Source organism: Stegostoma tigrinum, chromosome 23 (assembly GCF_030684315.1).
Source record: "Stegostoma tigrinum isolate sSteTig4 chromosome 23, sSteTig4.hap1, whole genome shotgun sequence".
In the NCBI taxonomy this organism is placed as follows: Eukaryota; Metazoa; Chordata; class Chondrichthyes; order Orectolobiformes; family Stegostomatidae; genus Stegostoma; species Stegostoma tigrinum.
In genome coordinates, this window is record NC_081376.1 from 10,467,220 (window position 1) to 10,486,746 (window position 19,527).

Sequence of the window (19,527 nt, forward strand, 5' to 3'; positions counted from 1 at the left end):
GATACGAAGGTGGGTCACGTTGTGAACAGTGCAGAGGGCTGTTCTAGGTTACAAAGGGACATTAATAGGATGCAGAGCTGGGCTGAGAAGTGGCAGATGGAGTTTAACCCGGACAACTTCAAAGCAGAATACAGAGTTAACGGAAAGATTCTTGGCAGTGTGGAGGAGCAGAAGGATCTTGGGGATTATGTTCACAGTTGCCTGAAAGCTGCCACTCGGGTGGATAGAGTTGTTAAGAAGGCGAACGGTGCGTTAGCTTTCATTAATAGAGGGGTTGAGTTCAAGAGCCGTGACGTTATGCTCCAGCTATACGAAGTCCTAGTTCGACCACATCTGGAGTACTATGTTCAGTTCTGGTTGCCTCATTACAGGAAAGTTGGGGAAGCATTAGCAAAGGTGCAGAGGAGATTTACCAGGATGTTGCCTGGAATGGAGGGAAGGTTTTAAGAGGAAAAGTTGAGAGAGCTAGGGCTTTTCTCTTCAGAACGATGAAGGATGAGAAATGACTTGATAGAGGTGTACAAAATGATCAGAGGTATAGATAGAGTAGACAGCCAGAGATTTTTTCATAGGGTGGAGGTAGCCATTACAAGGGGGCATTAAAGTGAGTGGAGGTAGATATAGGGGAGACATCAGAGGTAGATTCTTTACTCAGAGCGAGGTTGAGGCATGGAATGCATTTCCGGAGAGGGTAGTGGAGTCGGTCTCATTGGGGCATTTAAGGGGCTATTAGATAGGCACATGGATGACAGTATAAGGTAGCGGTGAAGGTTAGATAGACCTTAAGTTTAGGATAAATGTTTGGCACAACATCATGGGCCGAAGGGCCTTTACTGTGCTGTACTATTCTGTGTTCTTTGTGCGAGTATGTGTGAGAGAGAGAGAGAGAGAGGCATTGACCAGCGCCCCCTCTCGGCCCCGCCTCCTTGACCTGTCCGTCTCCCCTCCCAACTACCCGCCCCTCCCTCCCCACTGACCAACCCCCATCCCAACTCACTACCTACACTCACCTTTACTGTCATCACCCCTACCTCCTTGACCTGTCCGTCTTCTCGCCACCTACGTGCTCCTCTATCCACCTGCTATCACTTTCCCCTCTCTCTATGTATTTCAGAACCCCCCTCCCCTCCCCCATTTCTGAAGAAGGGTCCCAACCCGAAACGTCAGCTTTCCTGCTCTTCTGATGCTGCCTGGCCTGCTGTGTTCCTCCAGCTCCTCACCTTGTTATCTCAGACTCCAGTATCGGCAGTTCCTACTGTGTGTGTGTGTGTGTGTGTGTGTGTGTGTGTGTGTGTGTGTGTGTGTGTGCGCATGTGTGTGCGCGCGTGTGTGTGTGTGTGTGTGTGCACGTGTATATGAGAGAGAGTGGGAGAGGGAAAGAGGGAGAGAGAGAGGGAATGTGTCTGTGTGAGAGAGAGAGAGATAGAGAGGAAGAGGGAGACGTAACATGAGCTCTGGCATCAACTGGCAAAAGACTGTTCCAAAACCCAACCACTCCCTCAATGTAGGAGATCTGTCTCTGGCAGAGTATAAAACTACAAAAAGATTTTGACCATTTCTTCTATTTATTCTGATCCCAAGGGCAGGAAGAGTCAGTCACATGGGACTGCGAGTTAAGATAATTGGTAAGGGGACCAAAGGAGACATTTATTGAGAGTGTGAGTTGTGACCTGGAACACATTACCTGAAAGGGTGGTTGAAGTAGATTTGAAAGTAACTTTCAAAATGGATTCAGATGCACACCCAAAAGAAATAATTTGTGTGGCCCCAGGGCAAGGACAAGGCCTATGGTCTAATTGGATAGGTTTTTCAAAGATAGGCCAAATGGCCTCCAATCATGCTGTACCATTCCATGAGAAATTTGTAATAGAGAAGCTTGGTATTTACCTCTTCAAGCCACCACCCAAAGGCAGGGCAAACCAACAACCCCAGAGTGAGGGCAGGAAGGCAGCTTCCAGGTCTACAGCCATTGGCCACCAAGGAGGCTGCGTTGCTGTGGCAACAAACACATTTAAATGCATGTTTCAGCCTGGAGCTCTGGTTAGTGACAGTAGAAAGTCAACTCTCTAACCATCACATGGCTGACCCGGAATCCCACCCATTCCCACTGGCAAGTGTTGGAAGGATTGATGCTGAACACAACTGGCTGCATTATGAGCACACCTTCGCTGGCCAATAACTCCTGGAGTGGGACTGAAACCGGGAACGTCCGTCTCAGAAACACTAGCTGTTGCACTGCAAGGCAGGCTAAGCCGTTCACACCAGCAGTTAAAACGGGGACCGGCAAGGGAACTTGGCTTTGGGGGTCGGTATAGATCAGTTGGGTGGGTGGTTGGTGTGTGATGCCAACAGCGTGTGTTCACTCCCTCCACCAGCTGATGTTACTGTGAAGGACTCTCCTTCTCAACCTCTCTCCCCCTGCCTGAGGTAATGGTGACCCTCAGGTTTAACCACCAGCAGATGTCTCTCTCTCTCCCTCTCTCTCTCTCTCTAATGGGTCTGGTAAGACTAAAGTGACACGACTTGATTATGTGCAGTAGCTTCTCTAAATTGGTAGCTGGGGGGCCTGTAGCATTAAAGCAACTGATGTTAAAAATTCAAATTGTGCTGTCTAAAGTCTAGGTTTAATGCAATGAAAAATAGTGCCGTTACAACACAAAGTGGTGCTTTCAGCAGGAAATTAGTGCTCGTGATGGAGCATATTGGAATGGTTGGCTGTACACAAATGAGAGCACTGGCATTCCCTCGCTACTTATCATCAAGGCAACCTGCTTCATCCGGTTTTTATAGCCAGAACTCACCAAGACCAAAGTATGTTTTGCGTTTAGCTGCTATTGCTGCTTTCAGCAACATCAGACTGGAGCTGTAGGTCATCCAGGAGCAGGAGAACAGCAGAAGGGAGCCCAGGATAATGCCGCACTGAAAGCAAAACAGAAGGAGCATTAAAACGTTGTTATAATGCACATCACTGTGAGGGTTATGCCCTCACTCTGGAATGTTGTAAGATTTGAAACTAAAAATGAATGCTGAATGGGGAAATAGCTTACATTTATATAGCGCCTGTCAAGACTCCACATGTGACACGAATTGCTCGCTTATGTCGTCAAAGTGACTCCCTCGTGGCTAAACCATTGGTTGCTGATTTGCAGAGCCCTCTGGCTCCTGTTTGATCGAATATAGATATTCAATAAGCACATGGCCTCCTCTATACTCAGAGCAGTTCCCAAACATTTTCGTAACTAATGAAGTACTTGTTGGAGTATATCATAATGTAGGAATTTGGACTCTGCAATATCCCTGCACAGCAATGTGACAATGATGAGGTCTCTTGTTTTATGGTGATGATGATTGATGGATAAATATTAGATAGGGTTCCTCCTTTCAGCTATATACTCGAAGCTGCATTGAACATAGAACATAGAACATTACAGTGCAGTACAGGCCCTTCGGCCCTCGATATTGCACATTGAGACAGAAAGAAGATTTTATGACAGCAAAACAAGTGACATGGGTGACAATTGATTGCATAAATATTTTTGCATTTGGAAATTTTTGTTCTCCTTTCATCTCCAGTTGTGTGAGTGAACGTTGGTCCAGCTGAAATGATAACTTTTTTTAATTTTAAGAATATACTTTATTCATAAAAGTATTTTTATGTATATACATAGTCACACAGTTTGGTTCTGCACAGTGGCATATCAAGGAAACAAACAAACATTGGAGTTCGACTCTATCCAAACAAACCAAAAGCATCTCTTACTTGCACAAGACTATATTTACATATATTGGAGGCACTAGGATGTTCCAGAAACTGAACATACCCATTTACCTTCAGCAGGAAGACCTCAGACAGTGATCTTTCCCCTCTGTGCCTGGGCAGCAGCTGCCCCAAGCTATAATATGTCCCTCAGCACATATTCCTGGACATTGGAATGTGCCAGTCTGCAACACTCGGTTGGGGTCTGGAAGAGCAGCAAGTTTCTGACAGACCAAAGAGTGTCTTTCACCAACTTGATGGTCCTCCAGGTGCAGTTAACAGTTGTCTCAGTGTGAGTCCTGGGGAACAGGCCATAGAGCACAGAGCGCCGCGTCACAGAGCTGCTCAAGATGAACCTCAACAAAAGCCACTGCATCTCTCTCCCAGACTTCCTTCGCAAAGTCACATTCCAGAAGGAAATGTGTGACAGTTTCAATGCGCCCACCGCAGCTGCTGATAACATTGAAGGTGCAGAGCCCAGCCAAATTTAGTGTTGTATGAGGTTTAATGATACCAGGCCCAAAGCTCACTGCTTTGGTAACTTGAGTCAATCTCTGTGGGCAGCTCTACAATGCTTTTGCATCATAGCCATTTACAGCCTTTGGTTCTTCATATTGCATGAGGTGGCCAAGAGCACTCTGAGCCAGGATTTGATCTCCCCACACGGGGTTAATGCCTCAGGTTCACATTGTATGTAAACTCAGAGGTGTCATCCTGCTGCACGGACTGGATATATGTGTTTGTAACCCTTTCAGGGGCCTCACATTACTTGAAATTGAAGCACTCTCTCTCAAACAACCAAACATTTTATGCCCAGCTGCCTCTGGGTGCGTTGGGAGCCACTTTCAGCTCTAGTGTATACTTGTTATTTCAAGCTCAATGCAGGGGAACAGTGGTTACTCCTCACACACACTGGGTCTCAGGCTCAGCCTCTTACTCCTGGCTCACCCCAAATCATACACTTTCTCCTTCTTGGTAGCCCTGGCATAAACCTCACTGATATTGAACTTCCTGATGTTCCCAACCAACCCATCTCTCTCAATCTTCATCGCCTCATTTGATCACCATCTCACCCAGACCCAGAAATCTCGGTTAACAAGCCACATAGAGTAGAGCACAGCACCGTGTTGCCCATCCAATCGAAGCTCTGCTGACTGTAGATGGCAGCCCTCCCACAACGTCCCTTTCCCTTCGACGATCTTTCATCTCCTGCCCACATATATTGGCTTGCACCCCTCTTCACAACTGCTATTCCCACTGCATCCTCCAGGACGCTGGCTCTGATCCCTGTAATTCAGTTGTAGAGTCATACAGCATGGAAACAGACCCTTCAGTCCAACTCACCCATGCTGACCCGGTTTCCTAAACTGATCCAGTCCCATTTGCCTGTTTGGAGGCCAATTTCCCTCTAAACCCTTCCTATCCATGCAACTGTCCAAATGCCTTTTAAATGTTGTCTTTGTACCTGCCTTGATCACTTCCTCTGGCACCTCATTCCATATGTGCACCACCCTCTGTGTGAAAAAGATTACCCCTCGGGTCCCTCTTAAATTTTTCCCCTCTCCCCTGAAACAAATACCCTCCAGTTTTGGGCTCCCCTGCAATTGGAAGAAGATCTTGACTGTTTGCCTTATCTAATGCCCCTCGTATAGGTCACCGAAAGTCTCCTTTGTTCCAGGGAAAAAAAAGTCCCAGCCTATCCAGCCTCTCCTTCTAATACATACTCTCAAGTCTCAATAACATCCTTATGAATCTTTTCAGTACCCTTTCCAGTTTAACAACACCCTTTCAACATCACAAAGACCCGAACTAGATGCACTATTCTGAACGTGGCCTTACCAATGTCTTGTACCACAAGGCATCCCAACTCCTATAGTCAACGCTCTGGCCAATGAAAGCAAGTGTGCCAAAGGCCTTCTTCACCACCCTGTCCACCTGCAACGCTACTTTCAAAGAGCTATGTACCTGCACCCCTAGTCTCTTTGTTCGGCAACACTGCCCAGGGCCCTACACTCATGCAGCAGTGATCTTTGATAACCATGCCCAACCCCACCTCCCCTGGACGGAACCCAGGTTGACCACAGCTCACCCCTTTAATGACTCAGCCGGACAGCACTGAAAGAAGAGTGCCCAGATCCTTGGCTAATATCAGCACTGTTCCCTGACTGGTTGGATTGGATCCACAGGGCTGACACTGGCCCACTCTTCAAATTAACTGTGTCTGCCCTGACTGGTGCCCTGGCAGCATCCAAGCCCCTGGGCTGTGTTTCCGCTGCAGCCTTTACTTTACCACCAGCGACCAACCTACTCTGACTGAAAGCCATCCCCGCTAGACATTGAGACCTGGGTGGAGTTGGACACTGGGCCCAGTGTGTGGGTGTGAGGAGGAGAGGTACTGGGCTCAGTCTGGGGGGTTGGAGACAGAGGGGCACTAGGTTCAGACTGGGGGTTGGGAGAAGGAGGAGGGGTGCTGGGCTCAGTCTGGGGGGTGGGAGGTGGAGGGGCGCTGGGCTCAGTCTGGGGTGTGGGAGGTGGAGGGACACTGGGCGCAGTCTGGGGTGTGGGAGGTGGAGGGGCACTGGGCTCAGTCTGGGGTGTGGGAGGTGGAGGGGCACTGGGCTCAGACTGTGGGGTGGGAGGAGGAGGGACGCTGGGGTTCAGACTGGGAGATGGGAGGAGACAAAGGGTTACTGGTCTCAGACTGGGGGTGGGAGGAGGTGGAGGGGCACTGGACTCAGACTAGGTGTTGGGGGAATGAGGAGGAACTGGGCTTAGGCCGGGTTGGGGGCTAGCAGGTTCTCGGCCCAGGGATTTAGGGTGGATCTCTTCATTCCTGCCCCTGTCCTTGGCACAGCCACAGTGTGGTTGGAAAGCTCAGCCTTGCTTTAGAAGGAGAAACAATAAATTCTCTGATGCTCTGACAGTGACGATATTTCAGAAATGAAATTTGATTTAAGAAGCACCTCAGGACATCCTTGTCAAAGGTGTGGTATGAATGCAGCTTCTTTCAGAGCTGGGAATATTAATCCCTACCAGTACTGCTGCCTCACAGCACCAGGGATCCTGGTTCAATTCCAGCCTTGGGTGACTTTGCGGAGTTTGCACATTCTCCCCATGTCGTTGTGGGTTTCCTCCGGGTGCTCTGGTCTCCTCCCACTATCCAAAGATGTGCCGCCTACGTGGACTGGTCATGCTAAATTGCACGTAGTGTTCAGGGATGTTTAGGTTAGGTGGGTTGAGAGGGAAATGTGTCCAGTTAGGATGGTCTGAGGGCTGGTGTGGACTTGCTGGGCTGAAGAGCTTGTTTCCCCACTGTCAGGATTCTATGATAATCTCTGCCAATCACAGTTGAATCACTGTTTGTTGCTTCCTTCATTGACATCAGACTGGGTGACAATTTGCACCCTGAACTCTGACCTGTGCTTTTCTCACTGTAGAAGCAGTAACTTACATGACAGCAGGCAATCTCACCCAGACCAGAGATGGTAGGAACTGCAGATGCTGGAGAATCTGAGATAACAAGGTGTAGAGCTGGGTGAACACAGCAGGCCAAGCAGCATCAGAGGAACAGGAAAGCTGACATTTCGGCTGACAGCTCTACACCTTGTTATCTCAGATTCTCCCGCATTGGTAATTCCTACTATCTCTGAAACTTTGGTGCGGTTGGACGAGTCCAACTAGTTCTGAATCTGACATTCCTGTCTGGCTCTCAAAATAAATTCAACAGAATGAATGCATCCTCACTATTGTTTCAGATAATTGACCTTGAACAGTGGCTCATATACACCCCACCACATGTTCTATGTCACTGATTGTTCTTCAGTAGAGTCATAGAGTTATAGAGCTGTACAGCACAGAAACAGACCCTTTGGTCCTGCTTTTCCATGCTGACCAGATATCCTAAATTAATCTAGCCCCATTTGCCAGCATTTGCCCCATATCCCTGTAAACCCTTCCTGTTCGCGTATCAATCCAGATGCCTTTTACATGTTGTAATTGCACCAGCGTCCACCACTTCCTCTGGCAGCTCATTCCACACTCGCATGACCCTCTGTGTAGATTAAGTCTGTGGTGACAAGCACAAAAACAGAAATCACTGGAAAAGCTCAGCAAATCTGGCAGCCTCTACAGAGCGAAATCAGAGTTAACATTTCGGGTCCAGTGACCCTTCCTCAGAACAGTCCTGAAGCAATTCTCCAGCAATTTTAATTTTCATTTTTGTTTCTATTTCCAGCATCCACAGTTCTTTTAGTATTTTTTGCTAAGTCAATGTGAGTTTGTGGTGTTTTGGGCCTCACACCAATTTAACGAGGATTCATATGTACAGTATGACTGTACGTCATGAATACTCATTACCATAAAACATCATGTGAACTAGGACTTCAGAGCCTGACCACATAACAGCTGTCATCTATATTTCCTGCTTTCTCCAAACACACCCTGTCTACATAATAACAAAGTGTGGAGCTGATGAACACAACAGGCCAAGAAGCATCAGAGGAGCACAAAAGCTGACATTTCAGGTTCCCCATTTGCACGTTAGCTTACAACTATTTCACACCTCTACTTCTCCTTCACACCATTCGCAACCCCTTTGCCTTTTGTACAGGGTCTCCTCACCATCTGTTTTCCTCACTCCTCTTCCATCTCGGTCAAAAATACCTTTGTTTTCTAATCTCTTTCAGTTCTGGAGAAGTTGTACTGGACCTTAAACATTAACTGTTTCTCTGTCCACAGATGCTGCCAGACCTGCTGAGTTTTTCACTGTGCAAGTCCATAAAATATAGGAGCAGAATTACACCATTTGGCCCATTGACTCTGTTCCACCATTCGATCATAGCTAATATGTTTCTCAATTCTACTCTCCTGTCTCTTCCTTGTAACCCTTGCTCGCCTTACCAGTCAAGAACACAGCTATCTTTGTCTTAAACTATACTCAATGACTTGGCCTCCACAAACCTCTACAGCAATAACTTCACAGATTCACCACCTCGTTCCTCTTCATCTCAGTTCGAAAGGGTTAACCCTTCACTCAAGGCTGTGACCTCAGGTCCTAGTCTCCCCTAGTGAAAATGTCTTCCCTATGTTGACTCTATCCAGGCCTCTCAGTGTCCTAAATAAAAAAACCTGTAAGAATGGCAGATGCTGAAAATCACAAAGAAAATCAGACATTTCTGGGGAAGCTCGGCAATTCTGGCAGGATCTGTGGAGAGAAATCAAAGTTAATGTTTTGAGCCTCAATCTTCTTCAAAACTGATGGTAGCTCAGAAAAAGTTGTTTATTTATGCAGAAAATAGGATGGGAGGAGGGAATAAGGAGCAAGCCATGCGTGGAGATAGAACCCAAAGAGACAGAAGAGCAATTAGACAAAGGAGTGGATAATGGTCAGCCATGGAGAATGAATAACTGCTAACTGGGACTGTTAGTGGTTAACAATGTGTTGTGTATAACATGATATAATATGAGAAAACAAGGCCTGGTGTGTGCGGGTGGGAGGAAGTGTGGGATAGGTGCTCAAGCCCTAAAATTGTTGAACTCGATATCGAGTGAAGAAGGCTGTTGAGTTCCCAAGTGGAAAATGGGATGCTGTTCTTCCAGCTTGCACTGAGCTTCACCGGAACATTGCAGCAAGCCTGGGACAGAGATGTTGGCCAGGGAATAGGGTGGCGTGCTGAAAGTGGCAGGCAACTGGAACTCAGGATCTTTTTTGCAGCGAGAACATAGGTGTTCTGTGAAGCAATCGCCTAGTCTATGCATTGTTTCGCCAGCGTAGAGGGCACCACGTTGTGAGAAGGAAATGCAGTAGACTAGATTGAGTGAAGTGCAGTGCTGGTGGGATGGTAGGGGAGGTCAAGTGGGCCCCTATGTGGTAGATGAGAGAGAGGGTGAGGGCAAAAATACAGGAGGTGGGTCAGGCCCAGCTGAGAGCCCTGTTATTTATGGTGCTGGGGAATCCTCAGTTGAGGAAGAAAGTGGACATTTTGGAGGCTCCCATGTTGAAGTTGGCATCATTGAAGCAGATGCAATGGAGACGGTGGAATGGGGGAGAATGGAATGGAGTCTTCACTGGAAGCAGGGTGTGGGGGTGTATAGTTAAGGTAACTGTAGGAGTCAGTAGGTTTATAGTGGATTAGTGGCCAGTCTATCCCCCCAATTCGAAACAGAGATGTTGAGGAAGGGAAGGGAGGAGTCTGAGATGGGCCAGGTGAAAGTGAGAGTAGGGTGGAAATTGGAGGTAAAATTGATAAACTTTTCCAATTGCAGATGAGAGAGAGCCAATGATATTGTTAATATACTGGAGAAAGAGTTGTGTGGCCGTGATGGTACTGGGACAGGGAATACTCCACATACCCCACAGAGAGACAGGCATAACTGTGGCCCATGGTGACACCTTTGGCCTGAAAGTATCTCTGAGTACCTCTAGTACTCTGTAAGTTTCAATCAGATGCTTCCCTCATTTTTCTAAACTCCGAGTACAGATCCAGAGTCCTCAACCACTCCTCACATGACGAGACATTCATCCCCGGGATCATTCTTGTGAGCCTTCCCTGGACCTCCACTAATGCCAGCACATCTTTCCTTAGGGGCCCAAAATGGCTCACAATATTCCAAATATGGTCTGACTAGTGTCTAATATAGCCTCAGCGGTACATCTCTGCTTTTGTTTCCTCGCCCTCTCAAAACAAATGCTAACATTGCATTTGAGACAACAAAGTGTAGAGTTCGATGAACACAGCGGGCCAAGCAGCATCAGAGGAGCAGGAAAGGTGATGTTTTGGATCAAGTCCCTTCTTCAACCCTAGGAGGGTGAACAGCTATTAATGGGGACTGTTAGTGACTGATAATAGGTTGTGCGTAATAGCACACTATGTGGTAGCAAAGCTTGGTGTGTGGGGATAGGGGCAAGGATATGGGAGGGTTCAACACCTAAAGTTATTGAACTTGATACTGAGTCCGGAAGGCTGCAGGGTCCCCAAGTGCAAAATGACACGTCCCCCACTGTAACCATCAATATGTGCCCATCAGAAAGTATATCAGTGCATTTATCTCTCTGTCTAAACTAGACTCAGCAAATGACAATGAAGCACAGATGGATAAAGTGAAACCATGTGAAATATTTGAAGGTGAAACATAAATTTGAATAAAACACCAATGCCACCTTTAGTCTCCCAATAAATTTCATGTTAATGGCCATCGAGCCGAGCAAAAAGGTTTACTTCCTGGTTTAGAACCTCCCTATTTGGCCAGGAAGTTGTTTCATAGGCCACCTGTAGCTTCAACATAGTTAGCTGATGGTGGGCTTCACTGTTGAAAAGGACCCCCTACTATATGTCTCTCATGCGCGCTGCTAACATTCTAGACTTTTATTTTAGCCATGGGGAAATGGTTAATAAAAAAGCAGGATTATGCATAGTTCTGGTTCCACCATCAAGAACAGATCTGAACGACAAAATATCAACGTAAACTTTAAAACTCCTCTCCATCACCAACAGCAATTGCTTAACTGTCCCGATAGTATTACCCACTGCTGCCCTAAAGTCAAAAGCCATACTTTTGTCTCCTTCAGGTTGTCAATTCCAAAGACCTCCTTATTGTTTCCTGTCCTCCACTCTCCACAAGCAGTAACTTGTTCATGTCATCTGTGCTATAGCTTAATGGCTCTGAAAAGCTTAAAGAAAGGGTTGAAGACTTCATATAGCTCCACCCAAACAATACAGGTACAGGTGGGATAAGGTAGAACAGCAAGGCATCTGTTGGAGTTGAAATGCCCATCAGCCATGATTTAAATGGCGGAGTGGGCTTGATGGGCCGAATGGCCTTACTTCCACTCCTACACTCCTATGTCTTATGGTCTTATGGAAAGCGGGTATCTTAGTAATATATCTTAGTAACGATGTCTAACCAGCTTAAAAACCTTGTGCACAAATTTTAGCAGGACATAGACTACATCTTGTTAGAGTAAGGGCCTCTTTTTGCTAAGACTCACTAGTGGTTGCTCCACTACCACAATGAACCAAATTAGTCCTTAGACCCTGTCAAGGAAAGGGTAATGCTGGCAACATCCTTAGATCTACAAATACCACATTATCCATATGCTATAAGATAAGCCAGTCGTAACAATGAATAATAGATTTTTTTAAAAATTGATTCTAGATTCTTGAACTCTTCAGTTGGGCTCCAAAACATGTGAAAGAATTGTGATGGTCGTTTGCTCTTTAAAGTAGTGACATTCCAAAAAACCGTCTCGCAAATTTTCTGTGTGTTGCCACAACATTTGATGTGCTCATTATTTCTCTTATTTATGGTCTTGACTGTAGAAAATGTGTTACTTTGGATCAAATCTCCCATGGAAATTTGAGGCAGGAAGGTATGAGATCATTTCCTTCCCCATTTGTGAGAGAGGATTAATTTCAATTCCGTTTGAAAATGCAGTGTGAGATAACAAGGTGTAGAGCTGGATGAACACAGCAGGCCAAGCAGCATCAGAGGAGCAGGAAGGCTGATGTTTTGGGCCTAGATCTTTCTTCAGAAAGAAGGGTCTAGGCCCAAAACGTCAGCCTTCCTGCTCCTCTGATGCTGCTTGGCCTGCTGTGTTCATCCAGCTCTACACCTTGTTGTCTCAGATTCTCCACCATCTGTAGTTCCTGCTATCTCTGAAAATACAGTTTGTTTGAAATCCCTGTTTTTCCTACCTAGCTGCCCAAAACATGTCCTTTTTAACACAAAAAACAATCACTTAAAATTGTGTGCAAATTGTAGAAGGATATCTTCAATCATTCCTGCTATTATAACATAGAGTTATTGAGTCATACAGATGGAAAAAGATCCTTCAATCCAAGGAGTCCATGCCGAACTTAATCTCAGACTAAACTAATCCCACCTGCTTGCTCCTGGCCCATATCCCTCCAAACATTTCCTATTCATGTACTTATCAAAGTGTCTTTTAAGCATTGTAATCTTATCCACATCCACCACTTCCTGAGGAAGTTCATTTCACACACAAACTACCCTCTGTGTAACAAATTTGCCTCTCATATCTTTTCTAAATCTCTCTCCATTCACCTTAAAAATATGCCCCTAGTCTTGAAATCCCCCATCTTAGGGAAAAGACCTTTGCTACTAACTTTATCTATACCCATCATTATTTTATAAACTTATATCAGGTCCCCTCTCAACTTCCTACGCTCGAGTGAAAAATACCCCAGCTTATCCCGCCTTTCTTTATAACTCTATACCCAGCAACATCCTAGCAAATCTTTTCTGAGCCCTATCCAGCTCAATAATATCCTACCCCTGTAACTGGGCCACCGGAACTAGGCACTGTACCCCAGCCTCACCAGTGTCCTGCACAACCTCAACATGACTTCCCAACTCCTAAAATTTCTGGTTATATATATATTTTCTCATGTGCTTCTGTATCATTTTCTAGTACAGAGATTGGAACTGTTCACAGTACAGTAAGTATGACTTATGTAAGCTTCCAGCCAAACTAACATAAAGTATCAGCTTCCTGATTTCACACCTCTAGAAATGCATCAGGGCTTTGTTTGCTTTTCAACTGTATTAACCAATATGTGCTACATCAAATTTGGCTAAATAGAAGTTCAGTTACCTAATACTCGGCCAAACTTTGGATTTATTAAAGCTTTTGATTGCAGTTCCGCTTAATATTAACTACAACCTGCATCACAAATGACTACCAGAGTTTAAACCAGTCATTAGCTGGTGAATAACAGGGATCCCAGCACTGATCCGCGTGGAAAACATTTTACAATGGATCAAACCTTTTGCTCAGGACAAGTGTTAATCACAGGATACTGTGGGTGGTAGACTTTTTGAAAAACAATCAGAAACTTGGCAGAAAGATTCAATACATCAGTAACCTCTGTGGGGAGACAAAGGCAATAGGCTACTGTGTCAGGTTGATGACCTTTTGAAAAATGCTGCCTAACCTGCCAACTGTTCCCAGGCTCCATTAAAGTAATTGCAGTATTTTTAGATATGTATGGGATGACTAAATGCTTGCAGCGTGCCAATGCAAAATCATTGCACAGTTATCTTTCTTTACTAAGACTGGAAATTACAGCCCAGAAATTACTGTCGGGGTCAAGCTTTAAAACCGAGCAATGCATAGCGTGAGAAACGCATTTCCTCTTTCCTGACACTAAGCAAATTGTGATTGGAGCCCATGTTAACTTTGCCCCAAATGGAGTACATTTTAATGGCAAGACTATATCAAGAATGGTTTCAACGAAGGTGTTATCTATTCTGGATGTCAATGATCCTGTGGCACAATTCAAAGAAGTGCAAAACGATGCCTGGTTTAAGGATTACCCCTCAACCAACACCAGCAAAATGTAGTTACTCATCATGTTGCTGTTGCATGCAGGCAGATGTCCATAACAGCATAACATGGACTTCAATTCAACAATACTTCGCTCACAAATTCTTTAAAAATAAACACCTTGTTTTGCTCTGCAACATCATATGTTTTCAAAACAGCCAGCTTAATCTGTCTTCTATTTCAAGTTATTGGAATATACAGTAAAATTACAAAATTTGCTGATGTTATCAAATTTAGGGACAGTGAGGGTTGATACCAACTGACTTGGTTCAATATCTCACCTATGGCTGGGACATCAGCATATCAGAACTTTGAAATGCAACAGAGGTGGAATTTCACATTAACTGGGATCTTACTGTCAATGCATCATGGTAGTTGGAAGTAAGCTACCCGTACTGAAATTTCTGCAACAATTGACCTGTTTGTTTGCAGATGATTTGTTTACATTATCATACGAACCACTCTGGTTATTTCAAGGCAGGTATAGCGTTCATTTGAAGCGGTAAAACATTAATAAGTTTTGTTTATATAACAGTCACTCCAGATTGATGGAAAATAAATTGAGCCAAGTGCCAAAAAAATTCAAGCCCAGTGCCAGAAGCCAAACGGTTCCAAAAATATCTCATGCATGAAATAGCAGGTCTCATAAACCTACTTCTGAAATTGTTGCTCCAACCACATTTAACTAAAGTAATATACGCCAGCAAGAATCAACAGGAGACGGAAGAAAATGGGCAAAAGATGTGTTAGGTAGATAGAATCATAGAATCATGCAGTGCAGAAGAGACCCATCAACCCATTGAGTCTGCATCCTAAATCTACATGAGTCTCACTTCCAAGCGTTTGGCTCATAGCCATGAACGTTATAACACATTAAGTGCTCATCCAAATACTTTTTAAAGGTTGTAATGTTTTCCGCCTCAGTAACCCTCCCAGGTGGAACATTCCAGATCCATCTCCCAGGTGAAAAGTCTTTCCTCAAATCCCCTCTAAACCTCTTACCTTTCTACTTAAAATTCTGTCCCATTGTTAATGACCATCCAATTAAGGGGATCAGCTGCTTTCTGTTCACACTGTCCATGCCCCTCATATCTTATACACCTCAGTCAGATTCCCAATCATGCTTCTCCACGCTAAGCAAAACAACATAAGCTTATCCAGCCCCTCTTCAAAGCTAAACTACTACATCCCAGGCAACACCCTGGTGGATGCCCTCTGCACTCACTCCAGTGCAATCACATCCCTCCTATAGTACAGTGACTAGAGCTGCACACAGTACTCCAATTGTGGTCTAACCGCTGTTTTGTACAGCTCTAACATGACCTCGGTGCTCTTGTAATCTATGCCACGAACGAGTAAAGTAAGTATCCCATATACCTTCTTGGCTGCCTTTTAACCTGACCTGCCACCTTCAAGGATCCGTGGACAAGCATTCCAAGATCCCTCTGCTTCATAGTGCTGGAGAACTCTGAGTCAAGATTTGAAATGAATTTAAAATCTCAAATAACTGGAGATGAACAGATATTGCTACCTGCAATCCCTATGGGAGTTAGTCGCACTGTCAGGGCTTGTTTGAATCAAAGTTTAATCTGAATAGTAATTACCTGCTGAAAGCAGAATGGCATTGTCAACAGAGATACTCCAACAAAGCTGTTCACAACAGCTATAGTTGAGCGTGGTTCCTTCACATACATTCCGCTGCTCCCCTGTAAGCACACGTACCTTGAGAAATGGCCAGCTGAAGAAGATTTGACTACTCAATGTTACTCATGCATGTGACAGCTCTATGCCGTAATATTACTCAAGGCTACTCACAATTTAACATTGTTTCCTGGTTGCTTAAATATTTGCATTCGACTCCTCCCCAATTCTTGTTGAGTTAGAAACAGCTCAGGAGAAAGAGGAATGTGGTTGGCCGGTTTCTAGCTCACAATAGGGCTTACCATTTGGTCCATCTCAATGAAACTATTCAGGTTTAATAATATGGCAGCATGTACTTGTTTCGTAAATGCCCCCTGGGCTTTTACCTCCACTAAGAAAGACTTAATATAGTAACTTTCCTGACCAAAACACTTTATAGACACTTCGATGCTTTTGTCATCAGGGTTGTAATGTAGGGAATGCAACTTGAAATTTCAACACTGCTAAGTCCCACAAATGGCAATGTGAAGATATGGATAATATGCTTCCTAGCAATGTTCATTGAGTGATAAGTCTTGCCCTGGGTAATTGGGAGAATGCCGCTGTTCTTACCTTGAAGTAGCACTGTCGAATATTTTATGTCAACCGAAGAAGTCAGATCAGGCTTTGGTTTGACTTCCCAACTGAAAGGCACACTTCTAGGAGATCTGGATTCCCTCACTAGGGGGCAGCACAGTGGCTCAGTGGTTAGCTCTGCTGCCTCACATTGTCAGGGACTCGGGTTCGATTGCACCCTCAGGCAACTGTCTGTGAGGAATTTGCACATTCTCTCAATATCTGCGTGGGTTTCCTCCAGGTGCTCTGGTCTGCAGGCTCAGTGGCTTAGCCATGGGAAATGCAGGGTCACAGGAATAAGGCAGGGGGTAGGACTGAGTAGGATGCTCTTCAGTTGTAAATAGGAGGGTCCGAATGGCTTGCTTCCACACTGTCGGAATTCAATAATTCTAGGTAGCACACTAGAGCATCAAGCTAGCACAAACCCCTGAGTCAGAAGCAGAGTGGCACTCCCTCAGCTGAAACTGCAGACTAAGTGGAATAAGAAGGAGTGGGTGAGAACAGAAGATGGGGTAAGAAGTGGGGAATGTGTAAGGAGGCAAATGTGAGAGGAGGGTAAGGGTGGTGGGGGGAGATAGGATGGGATGGAATCAGGGAGAGAAGAGAATGAAAAAATGAACAGTCATGGAAGTATGGGTGCTGAACAATATGGGAGGGGAGATAATGGATGAGGTAGGGAAAGGAAGCTGGAGAGATTTGGTGTGAGATATTATCTCATTCAGCAGACTGCCTCAATGTGGTGAGTGCTTTGGCCTTGGGTGAAGTTATGATTTCATGATTGGTTGATAGGTCAAGTGGATTTGGACTCGCTGCTGAGCCAATTTGAATTGTTCCTTGTTTCCTGAGATCCATAGCGGTAAACTGTCTGATCAGTTCCATCTGGGATGGTGAGTGTTGTAGGAAGAGCACCGTGCTGTAGAATGGCTCTGATAGAGTTAATACTAACATTGTCAACACCTCCACCTGGTATGATGCTTCATGGCCTTTGGGTGAGAATGAGTCAGTCCCAACGGGGAACGCCCATGTCACTCATGGCTTCTTAATAACCTTGGTGGATATTTTTAATCAACTCATTCAGGGAAGTTGCAACACATCTCTGCTAAAGATGGGGTTTGAAATCAGGTCTTCTGCCTCAGAGGTCAAACTGTTCAGGGTAATTTGTACTTGGTGCTGTCATGCAATAAGCTGCCTTGTGGGCATCGCTGATTGGTCAACATATTCTATCTTGCATATTCTATCACTGGCCAGTAGTCAGGCCCTTAGACGCAGCATAGAAAGGAGAGTTGATGACAGCAATATACCCCACTTATAACCTGCCAGGTGGGGCTAATCCAGAACCTGATACGACAGTGGGTGCCATTTAAAGTGGCTTTGCTTGACACATTTCTATCATTTTCCACACTACAGTTTTCATGTTCTTTTTTAAAACTGCTATCTACTTCTTTAGCTTCAACCGACTTTCAGTTATGATTAACAGACTTCTCTTTAATTTTTTTAAAATTAGTAAGTGTAGAATTTACTGTCTGTCTTTACCGTGTTCACAGTGCCACCTACAGTGCAACATTTGTAGAATGTTGTGACCTGGACTGTTGTAGTAGTGGCAACAGTGTCATTGTCTGGTGTCATTACTGTGTGAAACTGACAGTAACTACTGAGGAATGCATGAATGGACAGTTAAACATGGAAAACCAAAGAATGCTGTCAATTAATTCTTGTTCTTTTGCAAGCTTATCTGCAGAAGCCCCTTCTCCAAAGATGTAAATCGATTAGAAAGTACTGATTTCTTGCGAACATTCACTTTTTATACTCCTATTTCCATAATACAAATCTATTAAAAAGTTACAACTTGTTGAATGACCCAACACACTCTGCTGGCTTTTTAAAAATTAATAAACTCTGTGGAGACTTCCAAACAAACTGGTGTCCTTTATGTAGAGTTAACAAGGCGTAGAGCTGGATGAAGGCAGCAGGCCAAGCAGCATCGGAGGAGCAGGAAAGCTGACGTTTCGGGTTGAGACCCTTCTTCAGCTGCTTGGCCTGCAGTGTTCATCCAGCTTCACACCGTGTTATTTCAGATTTTCTAGCATCGGCAGTTCCTACTATCTCCTTTATGAAGACCGCATTTTCTATATAAGCCATTCAGATGAACCATCCCCTCTGCTGACTGGACAGATATCTGAAAATCTCACTGTGAAATAGCCTGTCACTTGGAGAACAAGAGAAGCCTGTGATGACTATTCCCATTATCTCTCCATAAAAACATTTAATCTCTGCTCCAGCCCCATCCTTTCTGCTCTAAGGGAATGTTTGCAGCTACGTCTTCAGGTTATCATGAAACAAAGTTAAATACTCAGATATATAGTTTCATACTGAGACATGCTGGAACACTGGAGATCCAGGTTGCAATCCCTTTGAAACGCTAAGTTCTGAAGTAGCCCACTAAGGCTGTTGAGAAGTTATTTCTCTGACTGGACAAAGGCCACATGTTAAAGCAGCAGAATTGGCCATTTGGCCCATCGATTCTGCTCTGCCATTCAATCATGGCTGATATGTTTCTCAACCACATTCTCCTGCCTGTCCTTGTAACACTTCATCCACGTTACTAATCAAGAACCTAGCTGTCTCTGTCTTAAGTACACTCAATGAATTGTCCTCCACAGCTTTCTGCAGCAATGAGTTCCACAGATTCACTATCCTCTGGCTGAAGAAATTCCACCTCATCTCAGTTCTAAAGTATTTCTTCACCCTGAAGTTGTGCCTTCAGGTCTTAGTTTCTCCTACTTGTGGAAACATCTTGTCACATCCAATCTATTGTATTGTCTATTGTCTCAGTATTCTGTAAGCTTCAATCAGAATCCCCCTCATCCTTCTGTACAGACCCAGAGTCTTTAACCACTCCTCAAAAGACAAGCTCTTCATCCCCATTGTATCATTGTTGTAAACTTCCTCCACCTCCAACAGCAGCACATCCTTCCTTAGGTATAGGCCCCAAACTGCTCACAATATTGCAACTGTGGTCTGCTGCGAGCCTTATACAGCATCAGCAGTACATCCTTGCTTTTGTATTCTAGCCACTTTGAAATGAATGCTAACATTGCATTTGCCTTCCTAAGAAAATCCTGAACTAGGATTCTTAAATTCCTTTCAGATTTCTGAAGCCTTTCTCCAT

General features: G+C 44.8%; 1 protein-coding gene across 1 annotated transcript in view; it reads right to left on the bottom strand.

Annotated features, from left to right (window-relative positions):
* The window catches only part of LOC125462412 (putative sodium-coupled neutral amino acid transporter 10), a 39,854-nt gene extending 24,042 nt beyond the window's left edge, over nucleotides 1–15,812 (bottom strand). The window contains exons 1-2 of the mRNA XM_048552458.2: nucleotides 15,707–15,812; nucleotides 2,802–2,919 (exon numbers count right to left, since the gene is read on the bottom strand). Of these exons, the coding sequence (XP_048408415.2) occupies nucleotides 2,802–2,919; nucleotides 15,707–15,796 (208 nt within the window). The 5' untranslated portion in view covers nucleotides 15,797–15,812. The remainder of the gene's footprint in view (nucleotides 1–2,801; nucleotides 2,920–15,706) is intronic.
* Between the last annotated feature and the right edge of the window lie 3,715 nt (nucleotides 15,813–19,527).